The following is a 19,819-nucleotide window of genomic DNA, read 5'->3' as shown; positions in this document are numbered from 1 at the left end:
AAAGATAATATAGTCATTATCCAAAATGGTGAGAAATTTTATCATCAAAGATCAAATTTATTCTCGTGGCAAGATGATTTTTACGCATTGTACCGGCGGGAACTTTAAGGAAGAAAAAATTAAAGCAAGTTTGCGTTTACGACAGTAATAAAAAGTGCTCAACGATATCCTCACAAGGGGCAGACATAATTTTACAATCTTAAAATATTTTAAATCAATCAATTTGAATTCATTAGTAATTATATACCTATCATCAACAAAGAAAAACATTAGATCAGCAAAACCAAAAGTAGAACTATATATAATTTGCATGTTTTTAACGTCAAATACTTTTACATACACCCCCCCGCACATTACTGATAAATTATCTGATGAAGGTGAAAAAGCAGCGTAATATATAAAGTAAATACTATCAAGCAGGCACTCTCCACTTTTTTTGTCGGTGATTTCCTCCTTAATTACGTCATCCCAACCATTAACAAGTTTGTCTTCATGCCACATACAGTAAATTATCTGATCCTTAAATCCAACTTTAGCAAACACGTGATACTTAGAGCTACATGCAAATACGTGCACATTTTGATGATTTTCAAAATTCACTGATATTTCTTTTCGCTTGTTTTCAACATTGAAAAACACAAAAGAATCAGTTTTTTGACAAGCAAATGATTTATCACTCACCTCAAAAATTTTGGTTGTACCTTTTAGTTCATCGAAACTATAAACAAGTTTTGTCAAATCATTATTCCAAAGCTCAGGAATATTTTTTGCCGTAAGCAAAATAACTCCATTTTCTACAGCAACCATGTAACTAGCAAAACAATCCTTGACATCAAAGTGAAATGGGTTGAGATTGTATATAATAACCCTTGAATTATTTTTATTGCGCCGATACAGAAATTTTCCATTTGAGCATAATTTCTCGTTATTAAAACTGCAACTCTTAGTTAAACATGCACGCGGTATTGAATAAATATAACAGTCATCTCTGTATTTAAACAAAAGAACATTGTCGTTATACAAAATAAAGTAATAATTTCCTACTCTATCAAAGGAAAAGCTAGATCTGTTGTCATCGAAAGGATCGAGAGGATAAAACGAAGTTTGGGAATCAGGATCTAAGTAAGGAAGTTTCTCACCTGTGGGATTTACAATGAAATCGTTATCCGTAAGGGAAGAAAAGCCACAACACCAAGAATGAAGACCAACAGTAAACACAACACCATACTTACTAAATTCTCTAGACGGTAACTGACCGTCGTAAACGAATGCTTCATAATTATTCGCTACATCAAATATTTGAACAACTTTTTCTTTCTCAATAACACACAAATATCTTCCAGAATTAGAAAAACACAGTGAGGTCACATTATTACATCTAATACTGCGTCTCTTCTCACCTTTCTTAACGTCCCACACTGTTAAAGTATCTTTGTAACTAGTGACCATTGTGTACTTATCCTTAGAAAAACATTTGTTAGTAAAGAACTTAGAAGAAGATTCATCACAATGGAACGGACTGGAGGAAATTTTACCATTATTATCTAATATCTTATCAAGCTGGGAAGCAAAAATCAAATCATTGAATGGATGGAAGGCAACGCAAAATTTTCTCTCTTCATATTCCTTAAACTGACCAGCAATATTTTTTATCCATAAACATCTGTTTGTTCTTAATGAAAAAAGTTGCACGACGAATCCTTCATAACCACATACGACGTAATCAAGATTTCGTGAAACATCAACAGAAATCAAATTTCGATTTAAACGTAATAATCGAGACTTTACAAAACCCGTGTCTGTGTCCTCTAGATATGGTAAATCTTTGAAACGTGTTTGAAGCATTGTGGTGGCCTGAGAAGAATGATCTTTGACGTGGTTGGCAACGTATTGCAAAAAAAATACTTCATTGTCAAAGTGCATAGGGTACGTCATTACAGAATAAACTTCATTAAATAACAATCGAATGTCCTCAGAAATATGAAAGTACACATCATGTGCGATGAATAATTCAAAATTTTCAAAAGTCCGACGACCATCAACCAACACAGAAGCAACTAAAACTTCCAAGTCAACAAGATATTTACCAACATTTTTAACAATATAATCATTATCAGAAATATCAAGTAAATGAAGCAACCAATACTTGACTGAATACCTCACTGACGCATGTTTGATGATGTCATAGTTTATACCTTCAGCTTTGATGTTATCCAAAGATTTTAAACAAACTTCTAAAACAAGTCGATGACCACAAGAAGTTTTTACTGAGTAATCATGTTTTCGATCATCCAACAACCAATCATTTAAGGACTTGTGAAAAAACGAAACACATCCTTCTTCATTGATAACAAACAGACAAGAGATAATTTTTCTAACCCCAAGTGATATGCGATTCGACTTCAAACAAAGAACGTCATCGATCATTTCCCAAGGAAGAGGTTCTTTAGCAACAGCCAGAGCATTTAAAATTGACTGAAACTTTTCGTTACTGATATGAAACGAATCTAATTCTTTACTTAATCTTATTAAGCAAATTTCGTAATATTCATTGAGATCTTTTGGTATGGACGCATTCGACAAATACTGATTTTCAACTTCCCTGGTAAGAAGCGATGCAAGCAACATAAGTCCACCAGCTTTTTCTGCCAAAAAAAAAGGTTTAAAACCAAAACCAAATTTTTCTTCCATCAAAAAATTAATATCATCTAAATTGCGTTTATCGCTGCAGTTAATGAACAGAGGATTTAATTTTTCGAAATTATTCAAAGAAACTTCGTTAGGTCTCGTAGTAATTACAAAACGAAAACAAGGTGGAAGTTTGTGTAAGTGATTAGCAATCAAATTAGCAAGGTCATCTCTTTCTGGATAACCACATTCATCAAGAGCATCAAGCACAACTAACATTCGCTTGGGAACTTCTGAGATATTATTAAACAACTCAGTAAAAAGAAGGGAAAATAATCCTTCCACATTCATATTATTCAAAGGCTCACACAGTTGACCTGAAAGTTTTTTCACAAGAAGTTGTTTGTAAGAAGGAAACTTACGACTAACTTGCATCGCTAAAGATTGAAGAAGTACATTGGCTTTATTGTAACGACTGTTTTTGTGTTGAAAGAAATGAACTGCAGTTAAGTATTGCGGATAACGTTCACATAAAGTAGCTGCAATTACAGACTTACCCATACCAGCAACAGCAGAAATAATAAATGCACGATTTTCAGAATTGTCGTCTTCAAACCAATCTAAAAACTCTTTAAAAACCCATTCCCGTGTTCCATGCAAAAACTTTTCATAATGATGCCTAATTTCACTTTTAAAGTTACAGCTAACAAGGTTTTTTGTCAAAATATCTTCTTCTGGACCTAAGGGAGGGTGATGTCGCATTTCATAAACTTCGTCTTTAATTACTGTGACAAAATCTTTTACCTGTTGTAAATTTTTCTCAACACCCTCCACTGTTGTCTTAATACCTCTCTGATCAGTTTTAATATCAGTTAAATCGCTCTTTAATCTATTCCATTCTCTCAAAATTCTTTCACATTCTTCATTACCAAACAACTCATTTTTCAATCTATCCAATTCTTTCTCACTTATTCCTAAACGAACTAATGGTTCGCTTATTTCCAGCCAATGATTTTCAAATTCATCATAGCTTACTGAAGTGTTAGGTAAGTGAGCAAAACGTTCATTACGAAATAATCTGATACGGGTAATATCTGCTTCAGTTGAATGATCAGTGGGGTCATTTACTGACGTCCATATTGTATCACGTGATGGTTTTAAATCACAAATATTACGTAGGAGAATACAAAGTAAAGTAATGTCAAAATCATTTTCATTTGGTAATACTGGAAGATCAGGATATAGTAGATCCCACTGATGTTGCTGGATTTGTCTATTCTTTAGACTTAAAAGTAGTTGTGTATTTTCAGGATCATTCAAAACATTAAATAAATCAGTACCTGACAGTTGTTTCCTCAATGTTATTCTTAAAGCTTCTCCACCAACATCAACAATTAATCTCATCAACTTAAAACCATTAGTTTTCATGTCTGAGCTCAAGACAGACCCCATGTTGCTCCCTGCAGAAAAAAAGTAGGTAAGACTTCCATGGTGCAATCAGGGGCGGATCTAGGATTTTTCAAACATCAGTCATAAAACGTCGGAGGCGCTCCGCACCTGGGGGGGGCTGAGGCAATCTCCCCTGAGAAATTTTGAATTTCAGAGCCTTAAAAATACCATTTTTAGCGTTTTAGAGCATTACAAAATGTATTTTGTGGGCATCGTTTTTGCGTAAAAACAACACAGTTTGCTTACGTTTTTTTTCAAAAAAAAATGAAGTGAACAATACTTGAATGTTTTGCCAAATAATTAGGCTCATTATCACGCCAATTATATGGCTCATTAGCATGTCTAGGAACGTAAAATTTTTTTTACAATAATGCTATTCAAAAACAATTATAGTCTTTAAAAATTTCTACCAAGTTGTCAGGCATAGACCCCCCTAGAGACCCCCATTCAAAACTCTATGTAATGAGTTAAGTTAGAAATTTGGTAATACAAGTGACAGTTCATAGATATAGAAAAACTCCGACTTCAAATCATGCAAGTTTATTGTAACCCTTTACCCATCTCCACATCAGTGCCAGCAAATTCACCTTTTGAGAAAAAACTCAAAATTTTTTTCTGCCAAAGATTAAGCGAAAATTATCAGAGTGAAAATTTGCAGATAATGACAGCTTAATGCCATAAATGTGTATTATGCATTTCACTTGACTATTATCTTCTGCAAGGTGTGCTATATAGCTATCACTAGTAGCATTGTATTATCAAATTCAAGCAGAATGTAACCAACACGTCTTTAATTATATAATTACATGAATGTTAAAATTGGTTCATGTGTCATGCTTACTGGTTATGATAAATGTCTTTTCATATGATCAAAGCTCGTTTAAATGTATATCAGAAATAATTTACTTTAGAAATTATAATGATCATCAGAAAAATTACCTAGTGATCATGAAAAATACTTTGCTTTTTTTGCCAAATTTCAAGGTTTATCTGCATACATAGAAAGACATTTTTACTCCATAGAAAATGCTTTTCATATATCAATAACCCTTTGGAATTTATGGCAAACAATCTGGTATGAGCCATAGATTAACACACCTTTACATCTCTACATGAGGTGTTCAGTTAGAAAAGGGGACAATATGTGACATGGGACAACATTTCATGAATGTGAAATACTCACGTTTAATACCATTCCAGTCAAATTGTCAAAATAAAAAGCTTCATGGATCAGAAGACTCAAAATCACAGGTTATAGTAAACAGCTTCTCATGTAATCAATTTTAGTTTTCTCAAATCTTAAACAATATGTAGTATAACTGTCTAATGATTGAATGATCAATGATCATAAACTGAAAAGCCCAAACATTTGTTTATGTCAAAGTAAATAATAGTATGGCGCCTTATGGCTACAGATTTTTTTGTCCATTGAAATATATTTGCAGGAATGTAGGATTTTGCTGCCATATAACGGCCACGATTCCCCAAGCACTAAAGAAATCATAGCTAAAAGTCCTTCGGCAAACAACAATTTTAGAAACATCAATCTGCTTACCATACGCCATATTAACATAAATCGCATCACACACTCGCATAAATTGACTTTGATATAATACATTCATGCATACACTTCACTTGTCCTTTACTTACAATTTTGGATGTAAATTTCTGCTGATAAAACTCAAAACAATGTTGGGTTGCTTTGGAACTTTAATGACTGAAATGTAGCTCGCGAGATCGTCTTTGCCAAGCATTTACAATTCATCCATAAATTTTTCACCCTCTTGAAAAAATTCCCAGTTTGGAAAGCAGCATTCATGTCAATATATGAATTCGTAAAAGATTTCAATAAATGCCATTTTATTGTAGTTTAGTTTCTATCATGCTTTAGAAAATTACTATGGTACGATCAAACATTCAATTCAGACAGTGAGCTTGACTATGTTAGTTCAGTTGGCTTTCAATCAAAATCGGTCAAACCAATCACAGTAAGACAAAAATTTAAAGGAACCAATTACACGATAGCAAGTGGACTCCCTTATAGGTCCGGCCACCCCGCTTATCGGTCGAGATTATTCCAGATCGTCCACTGATCTGGCTATTGACCAATGAAATAAGCGTTTTTGGCGTTCATAGACTCCTTTATCAGTCGAACCAGTCAAGCCACCCCGCTTATCAGTCGGTTATTCCAGGTCAATTAAAATTCAACAGATCGGGTTACCATGATTAGTCATTAGTTTTCAATAATAAATAAAGCTGGATTTTTATCACATGTAAATGCGATAATAAAGTAAGAATAATTAATGAATTTTTAATTAATATGAATAGATAATTTTTGAATTTCAAATATCAGTCGCGCGACGGATTTGACTCTAGATCCGCCCCTGGGTACAAATTCATTGTGATTATAAATGAAAACCTGGGGTTGGTTACAAGAAGGTAGTATAGTTTATCCATTAGATGACAAATTGTTTTGAACTTTTACAAAATCTCTTAAAATATCTGCTTTACATTTTCCTCACCAAAAAACAGAACACAGGGTGAAAGATAAACAACGTGATATACGAATACAATACAGAACAAAATACAAGCACGGACTTCACAGTGTAGCTATCAAGTTCCAAGCATTGACTATACTAGACAAAACAATACTATTCGTTAACGTTCGCATTTGCGACTATGAACGTGGACACAGCCGAAGATATCATGACGGACAGACAGACACTGCCTCCCTCAGACACTTTTTCGGTACTGCCACCAAAAATTTACTTAGCAATCTAAAATCTTACTATGATTTTAAGCTTTTCTAAGAAAAAATTTCAAAAATTTAGTCAAATCAACAAGCTTTTATGGCATCTGGAATTTGTGCATTTTTTGGCCCAACGACGTCGTTTTCTATAATACAAAAGAAACTGGCACTACAAGGTATTTTGACATCATACTTGCGAAGAAAGCAATAGATCAAAATAAGAATTGAGTGTTCAGTCAGATAATTCTGACAAAAACTTTATTCCGGGATACGTGACAGAAAACTTGGAAAGCAATGAAACTTGAGCGATAATAATTCGGATTTTGACTCCAAAGCATGGATGGTCGGAAAGACACAAATTCTAATCTCATCTATTTTAAGACCTGGAAAATTAGCATTCTTTTGATTCGGCAAACTACTAAACTGACGCTCCAATCCTCTGGTTTTAATCGAGCCGAACAAAGTGTTGAAGCACTAGAAGGCTCAAATACGCACTTTGCTTTAAAACCCAGATATTCCGTCTTCGCTTGGCCTCGGGCCTTTTATCATTATAAGGCATAGTGTGAAGACTCATACGAGAGCAAAGGCTTGACTCATTCGTACACTTGGCTGCAACGCAACTATTTACCTTTTTTCAGCTTTTACTAGTGCAAAGCTAATGCTTTTAGGCGCTTATAGACTTAAGTTTTGCCTCAGCCAGCATTGACTTGATAGCAATTGAATACACGACTCGTGCAACACGACCACCTTGGATGACGTCAGAAAATATAGCTAGTTTCAGACTCCTCATTATCACAGACATGGTTCACAAGAATTTACGATTTTCGTGAATTTAACGCTTATACAAAAATCAAACGATTAGACCAAATTCAAAATTTTTGCCTGGAAGAGGTTTAAAATCATCGACAGATTTGATAATGCTAAAGAGTTTTTTGGTTGAAGGGACACTTTAAGACTCACAAGGTAAAATGCTTATTATTTTCACAGTAAAAGAATAAAAAACGTACACAGAATAACTAAACATTTTATCAGTCTGGCGACACCACTGAAAATTTTATTCTTTAAAAATTCATAACCATTATCATTGTTTAGAAGGTATTATGATAAAAAAAATGAGCAGGTGTAATTTATTTGGACTAATACTTCATTCACGACTTTGGATGTGAGAAAGACTTATTGTCATTGGGGCACGGTTATAAGAAAATATTGTATAATTTTATAGAGAACATACAGTAGATTGCATTGAATATTTTTGTGCCATGCATATCTTATTTTGCAAGTGATTAACATAGTGGCAGTCAGACACTACCATTTTTTGAACAATAGGTGCAGTGAGCTTGCAAACTACACTCAGTAATATAATTATATATACAGCAGTAAGTTGCACAGAAAGTGGTCCTACTGTATATTCTCTATACTGTGGTTGGGGTGACATAAACATTTGGATGTAATGATCCCTAGACAACAATGGTTTTCAAAGAAACTTAACACATGTAGCCTATATTATGCATACATAATATGATCTCCAAATTAACAATCATCCTGCAGTCCTGCCACAGTTTTTCTTGCTAAAAAAGGGTGTGTGTCAAGAAGTCAACAAAAGTGATGAAAGCAATAAAAATGGTCAACAAAACATTGTAATAAGAAAACAAATGAAAAATTGGTGGGCATAATTTTTATGAGAGTTGATCCAAAATTGTGTAAAAGATGTAAGAATCTGTACGCTTATGACCAAAACAATTTTTCATTGGTTAGATTGTTATTCTAAAAAAATTAGGCAAACTACATGAAATAGCTAGCAACTGAAGAATAAAAACATATCATATACATAAATTAATATAAGCCACAACCCAACAATTATTGATCTTCCTGTACATGAATGAATCCAAGTAAATAGATAAATCTTGTAACAAAAATAAATTTAGCTACTACACATTGTCCACAATCATTGATCAGTTATAAAAGATGAAGAACACATATAAAATATTGACTTTAGTAAGTTATTTCAGTAGGAAATCAACACATATCAACAAACAAGTTTTATCATATCAAAAGTCCAAAATATGTTGATGTACGTAACTAAGTGATGAAAACCCTGTACAACGATCATTTTAAGATTAAACGATGACAAAAATAACTTTCGAACAAGAACAAATCTTGTTAAACACAGTGATTTAATGTTCTGCTTCACTTATATTCATTTCATGTACAATGTTTGAAATCTAACTTGAATATCTTGTTTATGTTTGTTGTATTTTATGGTTTGACAATAACTATGTTTAAATACTTATCAAGAATAACAAAGCAAACTAGTTTTAAGGTCGAATCATACCTACATTAGTCAAAGTCTTAAGTAATTTTTAAATGAAAAACTATCTTTGTTCTACTTAGATAGATACGTAAATTAAAATTAATTCGAGTCGCCATCTAAGGATGCAAAATCTTTATCTTACCGTTTTATTAGATGGAAGGAATGTTTCTTGATATCATGATCATATATCGTCAGAAAAATATCGCCAACTTTTAACGTTGACGTGGATGATATTTGATAACATAAAGAATTTAAATATTTCTCACAGCAGGCTGCAGCTTCCTTATTCATGTGCAATGTGTTACGCGCGTGATCTCGCGTGACTTCCACGTATGTATGGTCAAAGGTCATATACTTTGGGCAACTCTCAACACAATATGACCAACCGTTAACTCAAACACTTTCACCAAACCGTTCATTAGAATGTCTCATATGTAAATAATAAAACATCAAAAAATAGGACGCAATAATAACGAATGACGTTACTACATTTTTACAATGCATATGAAAAACGAGAATGTTTTTTGGGTTTGTCATAACAAATGTTTTTCAATACCTGATCTGGGACTTTCAAAACCTATGCTAGGTTTTTCGATATCTATGTCAAACGTTAGTGCTAATTAGCAGGCCGTCATGAATATTAGTGTAATTTTAAAATGAGAATCTGAAAATTTTTATTGTCAATTGTTTCACGGTCTTGTCAATTCCTTGGAGAAGATGGAAAAATTCATTTTATTTCATGGAAATTATGAAAAAACACATGAAAGTGGGATGACCACCTTTAAGATCATAGCTATAAATGGTGTAATGTTTAGAATTTTTCTTCTTCCTTTAGTATCTATCTATTGTGCTCTCTCTAATATCTGTCTGTCAACAACATTTCTCATTCCTATATATATACATGTCATTGTCACTTTTAAGAGGCGTGTCTACAACACTACATCCCTCCTCAACTTAAAGGATAACAAAGTCAGGGTTTATTGAGTTCCCATATTGTTCTGTTATTTTTCTTTGTCGGGTTGATCTCCTTGGAGCTGGCTCTTCTGGTTCTGGTTCTATGATGTGTTCTGGTTCTTCACATTCTGGTACGCATTGGTTGTGTCTGTACGGCTGTTCGTGGATGTTGTATTCATCTTCATCAGTTGATTCTCTCGACTTGTCTCTTATCTTTTTAAAGAACGATGTGTTTCTGGTTATTTGATGGTTATGGTTCTCAGCGACTACTTTAGCTCCTCTACGATAAATCACTGTGTATGGTGTTTGCACAAATTTTGTTGTGAATTTATCTTTCTTCCTTTGTTTTAAGAGCACTTTGTCTCCCACCCTGATATCTGATTCTTTAGTTCTTCTTTTGTTTGCCAATTCTCTTCCTTTCGATTTCGCTTCAAAATTATTTGCCTGCGCCTCTTTATGTCTATTTAGCACTTTGTCCTTGGGGTTTAGCATTGGTAGGATACCTCTCAATGGTCGGTTAAATAGTAGTTGAGCTGGTGGGACATTGGTTGAACAATGAGGCGTAGTGCGATAGCTGAGTAAGAATCTTGAAAGTTCTTGTGTCCAATTGCGATGTTCCGCACGGGCTGTTTTGATCGCTTTAGCTAAAGGCTTCATGAATGCCTCGGCCTCTGAGTTTCCTTGCGGCCACTCCGGGATTGATGTCTCGTGCTTCACCCCAAGTTTATGTAGATATTTGGAGAATTCCTTACTGTTGAACGGTGGACCGTTGTCAGATTTGAACTTTAATGGGATTCCATGCCTTGCAAAATAGCATCTATTTTAGGGATCAGTGCTTTGGCGGAGGTACTTGAGATTATTTCGGCTTCTGGGTATCGCGAATACTTATCGATCAGCACGATGATATATTGTCCAGTAGGGAGCGGACCATAGAAGTCAGCATGGATGGTTTGCCAAGGGCACTCTGGCATTTCTGGACTTGCTAATGGTTCTGGTGGGCTGGTTGACCCATTTACTTGACATGGTAGACAGGCTTCAATTTCATCCTTGACGGCCTTGTCCATATTAGGGAACCAGGCGTATTGGCGTAACAAAGCTTTAGTTTTGGCTATTCCTTGGTGGCCTTCGTGGGCCAGCTTCACAACGCTTGTTTTTAGGGTTGTTGGAATGATAATCCGCGTTCCTCGTAGGAGTATGCCATTCGTGTTGTCCACAGATATTTCATCTTTGATGCTAAGAATTGGTTTCACAGACTGATTGCTCCAATCACCCGACTCGACCGCTGTTCTTACCGCCTGAAGACTTATGTCTTTGGTCGTATGTTCTTTGATGACTTCAATTGATATGGCATTTTGAGCTGCATTTGTCGTGACAAACGTGATGTATTCTTCGGCGATGTTGCGTTTGGGAGTCTGTAATTGTGGGTGTCTGGATAAGAAGTCTGCAGGGTTCGTGTCACCTGGTCTTTAAATGACTTGAAAATTGTATTGTTGAAGTCTCAATAACCATCGCTCAATCCTGGCGGGAGGTCTAAACCGAGGATTATTATAGATAAGTTGTAATGGTTTGTGATCAGTAATCAGGGTAAACGATGCCCCAAATAGGTAGATGTGAAAGTGTTCGATACCCCACACGATAGCAAGGGCCTCCTTTTCAGTTTGCGAATATCATTGTTCTACTGACGAAAGAGCCCGACTAGCATAGCAGATCACGTTATCGGCGTTTGTTTTAGGATCTCTTTGTGTTAATATGGCTGATAAGCCAACTGGGCTCGCATCAACTAATACCGACGTTTCTTTTGATGTATCAAAATGACTCATAACTGGACTGTTGGTTAGTGCATTTTTTAACTTGTCATAAGCTGCTTGGTGTTCCCACGTCCATGCAAAGCGCGCACACTTACGTGTTAGTTTTCGAAGGGGTTCTGTAATGGTAGCATAATTTTGAATAAACTTAACGCTGTAATTTGCCATCCCCAGTAAGCTTCTCACTTCGCTGACCGTTGTGGGTATTGTAGTTTTAACGAAAGCTTCTACCTTTTTTTGGGTCCGGGCAGACCCCATGTTCTGAGAATAATAACCCAAAAAACTCAAGGTTCTTCTTCAGGAACTTGCACTTTTGGCAATTAAGTGTGAGATTGTGATCTTGTAATCGGGTAAGAACTTCATCCAGTGCACGGTCATGGTCTGCTCTATTACTTCCAAATACGATTATGTCGTCAGCAATGTTCTTGACCCCTTTAATTCCTAGCAATGTTTCCTGCAGTTTATGTTGAAATAATTCAGCTGCGGAATTAGTTCCATAGTTTAATCGCTTATAACGATAGAGACCGTAATGAGTTGAGAATGTTGTGATGCTGTGGAATGCTGGACATAGCTCTAGTTGGTGGTATGCCTGAGCAAGATTAAGCTTTGAAAATATACGTGCTCCATTGAGTTCCATGGATGCAGCTTCCACAGTTGGTATTGGATGTCTGGTTCGTTTGATAGCCGTATTTGCTATCCGCATATCAACACACAATCGAATGTTACCATCACGCTTGGGAACAATCACCACCGGAGAGACCCAGTCAGTGGGCATGCCTTCAGGTATTTTCTCTATGATGTCATCGTTCTCTAATCTGTGTATTTCACTTTCCACTTTCAGGCGTAGGTGGAACGGTGTTCGTCGCTGTGGTTGTGCAACCGGGAGCACGGAGTCATCAATTGCTAGTCTAATTTGTTTATTTTTTAACTTCCCAAGTCCGTCAAAGACAGGTGCATGTTTGTCCAAAATGTGATGTAGCTTTGTATCCTTTGTTGTAAGTGTTGAGTTTTCTGGCGATGTGTTAATTTTGTTCAAGTTTATGCTTACAAGTCCAAGTTCTTGCGCTGTTTCCGAGCTGAGTAAACAGCCGCCATCGTCTGATGTCACATATATAGTAGCAACTGTGAACTTGTGTTTTGACTCCGCAAGAACACGAAACTTCCCTTCCATCTTGACTGGCGTTTTTGAGTTAAACGGGTATGCTTTCACGGATGTGGGTTCAAGCTCAGTATTTCGAAATTTCCGGAAAGTCTTCTTGTCGATTATATTTATGCTTGAGCCAGTGTCAATTGTCATTCTGACATATAGTCCGTTGAGAGATATTGACGTTTCAGGACGTTTAGGCTTGTTGTTGTTACAAACCGCATAACAGTATTCCGAATTATTGTCGCTGCTGCTATCTTTCTCCTCATCAGCCTTTACCGGTCGTATGTCTTGGCGTGGTTTAGCGGATGTTTTCATTTTCTGCGAGTTTCGGCTGCGACATTGGCTTGCAAAATGATTTAACTTCCCGCATTTGGCGCATGTTTTGTTCTTCGCTGGGCACGGTTTGTCTAAATGGGGGTAGTTACCTCCACAGTAAAAGCATATCTTCTGTGGTTTATCGGCTTGGGAGTTTTTATTTGTAGGTTTTTTTAGTGTATGTAAAACGTGGCTGTCCAAGTGCTCTTCGATGTCCGCCGCTTGTACTTTACTTGTTTCATCACGCCTTGCTTCAAGCAACAGATCTTTTAAGGTATATTTAGGATCTCTTAATGCTTGTTTTCGTACACGACTGGATCGTCCACCAATAACAATTTGAACCATTATCTCAAAATCTACATCAGCAAATTCACAGTTTTTAGATAATGAGCGCAGTCTTGTATGAAATTGGTCGATTGTTTCGGACTCTACTTGCTTTGCTTGTCGAAATTTGTAAACTTCATATAACCGATTTTTCTGTGGTTCAAAATACTCCGTAAGAAGTATTTCCGCTTTAGCAAAATTATCATCTTCTCCCGGGTCTGGAAATTGTCGAAATATCTCTCGAATTCGGGGTCCTGCTTGATAATGAAGTAAAGCCCGTTGCCGAGTTCTATTTGTTATATTACTGGCTGTTAAAAATGTTTTAAAATCTGCCAACTACGTGCGCCATCTATTTGCAATTTTTCCTCCGATTTCTTCATCCGGATTGAAATGTGGCATGGGAGATAAAAATGTTGCCATGTTTGCGTTGATATTTTATTCCTCGTCGCCAATGTAATGTTTAGAATTTTTCTTCTTCCTTTAGTATCTATCTATTGTGCTCTCTCTCTAATATCTGTGTCAACAACATTTCTCATTCCTATATATATATACATGTCATTGTCACTTTTAAGGGGCGTGTCTACAACAAATGGGTACTGTAGCATCTGAATTGTGTCAGCTGTAGTCTGTTATTCAATGTATTGATCAATTTTCAGTCACAAGCAAAACATTATAAATGTAAATTTTAATGTTTCATACGAGGGCAGATATTTGCGCAACTTTCAATTTAACTGTCCTATGTTCAAGATCAACTCACCATTGGGTGGAAAACTTCAGAATGTTAACATTATGCCAGCACTAACGAAAAGCGTAACAGTAAAAGCGCAATTTTTTTGGATTAATGAACTTTCTACAATATTTGGAGTTTGTAGCAACTTCATTATACTATTGAAAGCCTTTACAGTTTACAGAAAATTAGTGCTTGGGCATTTAGATATTTCTTAGCACTGATAACAAATCTCTAAAAAATAATAAAACATAAAATGAACGTTGATGCTAGGCACTCCCCGGATTGTTTACACTACTACTGACACCCCACAGGAAACTTTACACTAACTGACTCATTCGTCGACCTTTTTGTGCAATTAACCTTTTGAAAGTTGAGCGAAAATCTTGAATGTCGATAGACTTTGTTAATTCCAGATGTAATGGTCTCGTGACTGCACATACATACACTACAATCCTTGCTTTTCCTTCAATATTTTTCCTTTTACGATATTTTATCGGGCCAGAGTAGTCCACACCAATTACTTGGAACGGTAAACGCCACTCAGTACGGTCTCTAGATAGATTTCCTGAGACAGGGCTTGGTTAGGGAACGGCTTGAAATTTTTTACATCCGTGACAACGCTTTATGACTCGTTTCACAATTTGTCTTAATCTTGGAACCCAGTAACTTTCACGTACCTTTGCCTATTGTTAAACTCTCGCCCATGAAGGGTGACATAGTGGGAATTTTGAACAATTTTTTTTGATAACACATCACTTTTGGACAAGTAAATTCGGAAAATCCCCTTGGATTCATCCATTACACTTCACGCCTCTCATGATCCTTACAAAATTTACTTCAAGCCTCTCCTGATGCAGCCTCTCCTGATCTTTACAAAATTTTGCAGTATACATGTCTAGACTTTGGATTTGGATTCGTTTTATCCACCAATATCTCCGATTGTTGATTTTCTTTGTTGTCAATGGACCACTCTTCTTTTGTCCTTGTTTTCTACTGTTCTGGACATCCATCTAATAAGGTTTTCCAGAGATCGTATTTGTTCAGCAATTCGTCAAACTTGTCATGTAGCAGGGTTGCAGTTTTAAATATTTGTGTTACAGGTTTTGTTTCCGCCAGACGTTCGTCCGTTGCGTAGTTGTGATGTCCTCTAGCCAATATTCTTTCGTTGTCAACCACTTTAGACCCATTCACCACCGATCGTTTCCTTTACTCACTTTACCACCTCTGCTCGCTAGGTCTGCATAATTATTTTGTCCAAGCATGTGTCTCCACTGGATGTAGTAGTTCTTTTCCTGTATCTTCCTTACCAGACTCCCTATGAATTGCTTTAATCCTCACTTCCACCATTCCGTATCTAATGGAGTGCTATTGTTCTGTCCAGTAATGCAAAAGCATTGCCCTTTGGGAATCCGTACAGCGCATCCTTAAAGTTATAAAAATGATTTGTTGCCATATGTGAAGATATAAGTTCTAAGCCTGATATTGTCAGGCCCTTCTTAGCAAGACGAGATTTGGCAGCCACCAGGTCCTTCCACGTACCACTCTCTTGATGGACAATGGCCATCACTATTGCCCCAACTCTATGACAGCTAGCATCAGCAAAGGTAAGCAGCTCGATTTCTTGGATGATTTCCTGGAAACACACGACATTTAGTGGAAATTTACTAGATTGTGGAAAATATATTTCTCAGGATGACCATTAATCTTCGATTTGTTGTGGTAATTCCTCGTCCCACGATAACTTGGCATCACTGCAGTCTTGATGGTGGAGCTTGGTCAACAACGTGACGGAAGACATTAAACTCAGTGGGTCATAAATCTTTGCTGTCTTAGCTAACCCTTCACGCTTCGTGTTGTGAGACATGTCCGTAGGTATCTGAACTTTGATGAGATCTTTCTTTTTGTCCCTGATAGCCAAGGAATTGTTTCTTCGCCTGTCTTCGCTCCCAATTGGTTCTTTGCCTATGTAGTCTCCTACTAAAAGGAACGGGGAAACGAGACACGCCAAACAGAGCTTTGGTGAAACGTAATGTTATCAGCTCTTTCGTTTTTATATCTTTGTACCAATGGAAGCGCATCACATCCCGATCCTCCTCACGTATTCTTAGCTGGAGGAATGCCTGCTTTAAGTCTCCTGTTAACGTAACCAGGTGAAATCTTCCTCTCATAATCACCTTCCACAATTGATTCTGCAGAGGTGGAGCGTCTTGTAAAAATTCATTCATGGATGGTGCTTTATGAGGGATCTTCACGGACGTGCAGATCCGTCATATACGATCCAAAACTCTTTTGTTTCTGCTTACTGATTACTCACTGGCTTACAAGGCAAGTACAACTCTTTGCCATGAGCCTCCATTTTTGCCACCTCTACTATTCCTTTCTTCAACGGTTTCAGAATAATCTCGTTATACTTCTCCATGATATATTTTGTTTCTCTTGCTTTTTAGTCAAACTGTTTAAACTTCTAATATTCCCTCATTTGTTGTTGGGTAACGGTGGATGATTTCCCTTCCAGGGTGGTCCTGTCTTATACCAACCTTCTTCACTTCTCTGCAGCTGCTCTTTAAACACACTGTACACATTCTGCTGATCATTGGTTTGAGAGTCCTCGAGTCCAAGAACATCTAACCTACATAGTTGTTCGTACTCTTCGTGATGTACTTGGGTAAAAAGCAGTTTATTAAGGTTAACCTCTTCCCCCAGTGACATGATTGTCCATCCTACTTTTGTGAGCTCTGCGACAAGCTCTACTGGGGATCCAACTTTTAACTTTGACACGATTTTAATTTTTGAGTAATTCCCCGCCCTAACATTAAACATACGGGGAGTTTTCCTTTGTCGTCATCATCATTCATGCTTATGCCACTTAGATGCGTGTATTCTGAAATTTATTTTGCAAACTTTGGATTGTCAAGTATTAAAAGTTCCCTTTTTGTTTCTCGTGTTACTTCTGTTTGAGCTTGAAATTCCTCTTTTACGTCAGTCATTTTTATCTGACAAATTCCTACCAATTTTGTGATTGTGCCAAAAGTCAGCTCAACCGATCGGATTTCCCTCTTATTAAGTTGTTGCTTAAAAACATCGAGGAATGTTTTGAGGACGCGTAGAGCTTCCCACCCCCGTATCAAATAGAGCAGGACATTTATAACCATTCAATTTATCAACAACAACGTGATGAACTACTGCTTTGGACTCATTAGATTTAGTATTCAGTAATCGATCATTCGTTGTCCCACTCCAGTGCAAGACAGTATAAAGCACTCATCTCACAACGCTACTGAATATTTAAGCTGCGATGCACGACATGTTCCATTGTTTTATCACAGTATTGCGAATATACAGTAGGTCCTCTTTGCTGTGCAACTTGCTGCTGTCTATTTCGATTACTGGCTGTTATTTGCCAGCTCAGTTCAACTATTTGTCAAAAAAGCAATTGACTGGCTGCCACTATGATAATCACATGCGCAATGAGATACGCGTGGCACAAAAAAATTGAATGGAGTGGCTCTAATCTATGTTCTATATACTGTGGTTTTATGCTACGACAAGATTAATTACGTTGGTTCTACAGAATATAATTTATACCTGTATATTTGTTCTTTTTTCAGGTAGCCATAAAAAACTTTTAGTTAAGGTTCTGTTCACATGAGCCCGAGTAACCGGGATTTAGCGAGGCGTGAAATAATTTTTAGGAAGTGAAAGGAGTAAAAAGTTTAAGTGCAAAATTTACAACCTTCTTAAGCGTCGTAAGTCATTTAGTTTCAATTTTCAAATAAGACTAAATTATTTCTTTTGATTTTCAAAGGTTTTGTAAATTTGCAAAGTCAGAGAATAGAGAAATTGCTCAAAAAAGGTTTTTCTTGTGAAGTACTTGATCTTTTTCATTTGCCAAAATGATTTAACGCTTCCCTGTATCCCGGTTACCTGGCTCATGTGAACAGTCCCTTAATCCTGCTGCGTCTAAAGTCGCATTGGGAACAAGCTACACTGATTTATTCTTATTCATTCAAACTCTGTTACTCAAGTGTTTGCATTTACTTCAGACAGATAGTGCGCTACCAAAGATTCAAATACCTGAACTTTACATACAGTAAAACCATTTAAAACAAAAGATGACGAGGAGTTTTATCTCAAATTCTTTTATTTTCAATGCATTCGGTTGATGTAAATTTCTGCGTTTGAAACTGACCTAACAACCCACTCCTTCATGAGGAAAGCTTGATCAAGGAGAGAGGGGGGAGCACAATAGCACAAGAGTATACACTATTTGAAAGGACGTTGAATTTTACTCAATTCATTGCTTGATAATAGACGAAGTAATGGTATGCCCCCGACTCTCCTGTTCATGTTATCTTAGTTACAGACCAATAAATCGCTTGTTCACAGCTTAAAATACATAATTTGTGAAAACGTTTCACTTTCTGCTGCTTTAGTACGGACTACGGAGTTGTTCGGAATTTGAATCTGAATTCGCAAAACTAATGCAGGAATAATAGAATTGCAAAGACTTTGGCAACTCACACTTGACTTACATTTGGACTTTTGAAATTTTGCCATAATTTATCAAAAAGTCATGAAACTTTTCAAGAACTCTTACTAAAAATAATTTTGATTCTACAATTTATTCGTTACTAACATAGTTTCTAGACCGTTTGGTTTTGACTACTTCGTAAAAAGTGGCCACTATTTTTCATTATAAAACTTGGTAAGTCAAGAGAAAGTATGTTGTGTTACGTACTTTCACCTGGGTTTAAAGAAGTAAACTTTTCCTCAAGAGTCAAGACCACAAGACATGGTTTTACAAGGTTTAAAAAAAACTTTCGCGCTTTAGCGTGCTGTCAGCTGAGAATTATGAGATATCAAGGCCTGTTTCATACGTCGCATTTTACATACGCCGAATACATTAGAGGAAAAAGAACATGAGATAAAATTCCTCATTATCTTTTAAATGTATTTGGCTTATGTAAAATGTGACGTATGAAACAGGCCCAAGCCTCGCCTACAGTTTTAATTTTAAGCTTCGAACTTACGGCAATAGTTCACTCACCAATTTAGTAAATTACTTTCGAACGACTTAAAATTATAGCATTCAAATCAAAATTCAAAAATATTGTTGTTGGCTTCCAAAGCCGAAACACATGACGCATGCTGCAACAATGACGACGTGCGTAAAAAATTATTTTATATTATACAAATACTTTGGTGCAGAAGCCGCGGAACCAGGGGGGCATTGGGGGCAAGTGCCCCCCCCACTTTTTACAACAGGGAAAAATTTGCCCTTTTTCTGGAATGAAAGTGCCCTTTTTCATGGTGTAGAAATGCCCTTGTTTTAGGTAAAATTGGACTGAAGAAGTTTTTCTTAGATACAAGTAGCCCCGAGAGTCGAACAAAGTCTGTCAGCATCATG

At 36.4% G+C, this 19,819-nt stretch overlaps 2 protein-coding genes across 2 annotated transcripts; both read right to left on the bottom strand.

The window, feature by feature from the left end:
• Positions 1–982: 982 nt before the first annotated feature.
• LOC124452087 lies at positions 983–9,431 on the bottom strand. The gene is made up of 4 exons (XM_047002680.1): positions 9,280–9,431; positions 3,969–4,088; positions 1,045–3,368; positions 983–988 (listed from the first exon to the last, which is right to left on the bottom strand). Exons 2-4 carry the CDS (start codon positions 4,078–4,080, stop codon positions 983–985), a joined length of 2,442 nt encoding a protein of 813 aa, XP_046858636.1. The 5' UTR covers positions 4,081–4,088; positions 9,280–9,431.
• Positions 9,432–10,091: 660 nt separating this feature from the next.
• LOC124452086 (uncharacterized protein K02A2.6-like) lies at positions 10,092–15,129 on the bottom strand. Its single transcript, XM_047002678.1, has 5 exons — positions 15,090–15,129; positions 12,128–13,990; positions 11,879–12,015; positions 10,977–11,503; positions 10,092–10,893 (listed from the first exon to the last, which is right to left on the bottom strand). Exons 1-5 carry the CDS (start codon positions 15,127–15,129, stop codon positions 10,092–10,094), a joined length of 3,369 nt encoding a protein of 1,122 aa, XP_046858634.1.
• Positions 15,130–19,819: the final 4,690 nt, after the last annotated feature.

The sequence above is a fragment of the Xenia sp. Carnegie-2017 genome, unplaced genomic scaffold, assembly GCF_021976095.1.
Source record: "Xenia sp. Carnegie-2017 unplaced genomic scaffold, XeniaSp_v1 HiC_scaffold_24, whole genome shotgun sequence".
Classification (NCBI taxonomy): domain Eukaryota; kingdom Metazoa; phylum Cnidaria; class Anthozoa; order Malacalcyonacea; family Xeniidae; genus Xenia; species Xenia sp. Carnegie-2017.
Note: the sequence above shows the minus strand (reverse complement) of the source record. Positions and strands in the feature narration are given on the sequence as shown.

Excerpts from the sequence above, each read along its gene's own strand:
- LOC124452087 (XM_047002680.1), bottom strand. The coding sequence starts at position 4,080 with ATGGGGTCTGTCTTGAGCTCAGACATGAAAACTAATGGTTTTAAGTTG. Across the intron at positions 3,369-3,968 it reads ATTGAGGAAACAACTGTCAG|GTCCAGAAGAAGATATTTTG; the intron begins GTACTGATTTAT and ends ACCCTCCCTTAG.
- LOC124452086 (XM_047002678.1), bottom strand. The coding sequence starts at position 15,129 with ATGTCACCCTTCATGGGCGAGAGTTTAACAATAGGCAAAG. Across the intron at positions 11,504-11,878 it reads ATACATCAAAAGAAACGTCG|ACTCCCAAACGCAACATCGC; the intron begins GTATTAGTTGAT and ends CCACAATTACAG. Across the intron at positions 10,894-10,976 it reads ATCATCGTGCTGATCGATAA|GCATGGAATCCCATTAAAGT; the intron begins GTATTCGCGATA and ends CTATTTTGCAAG.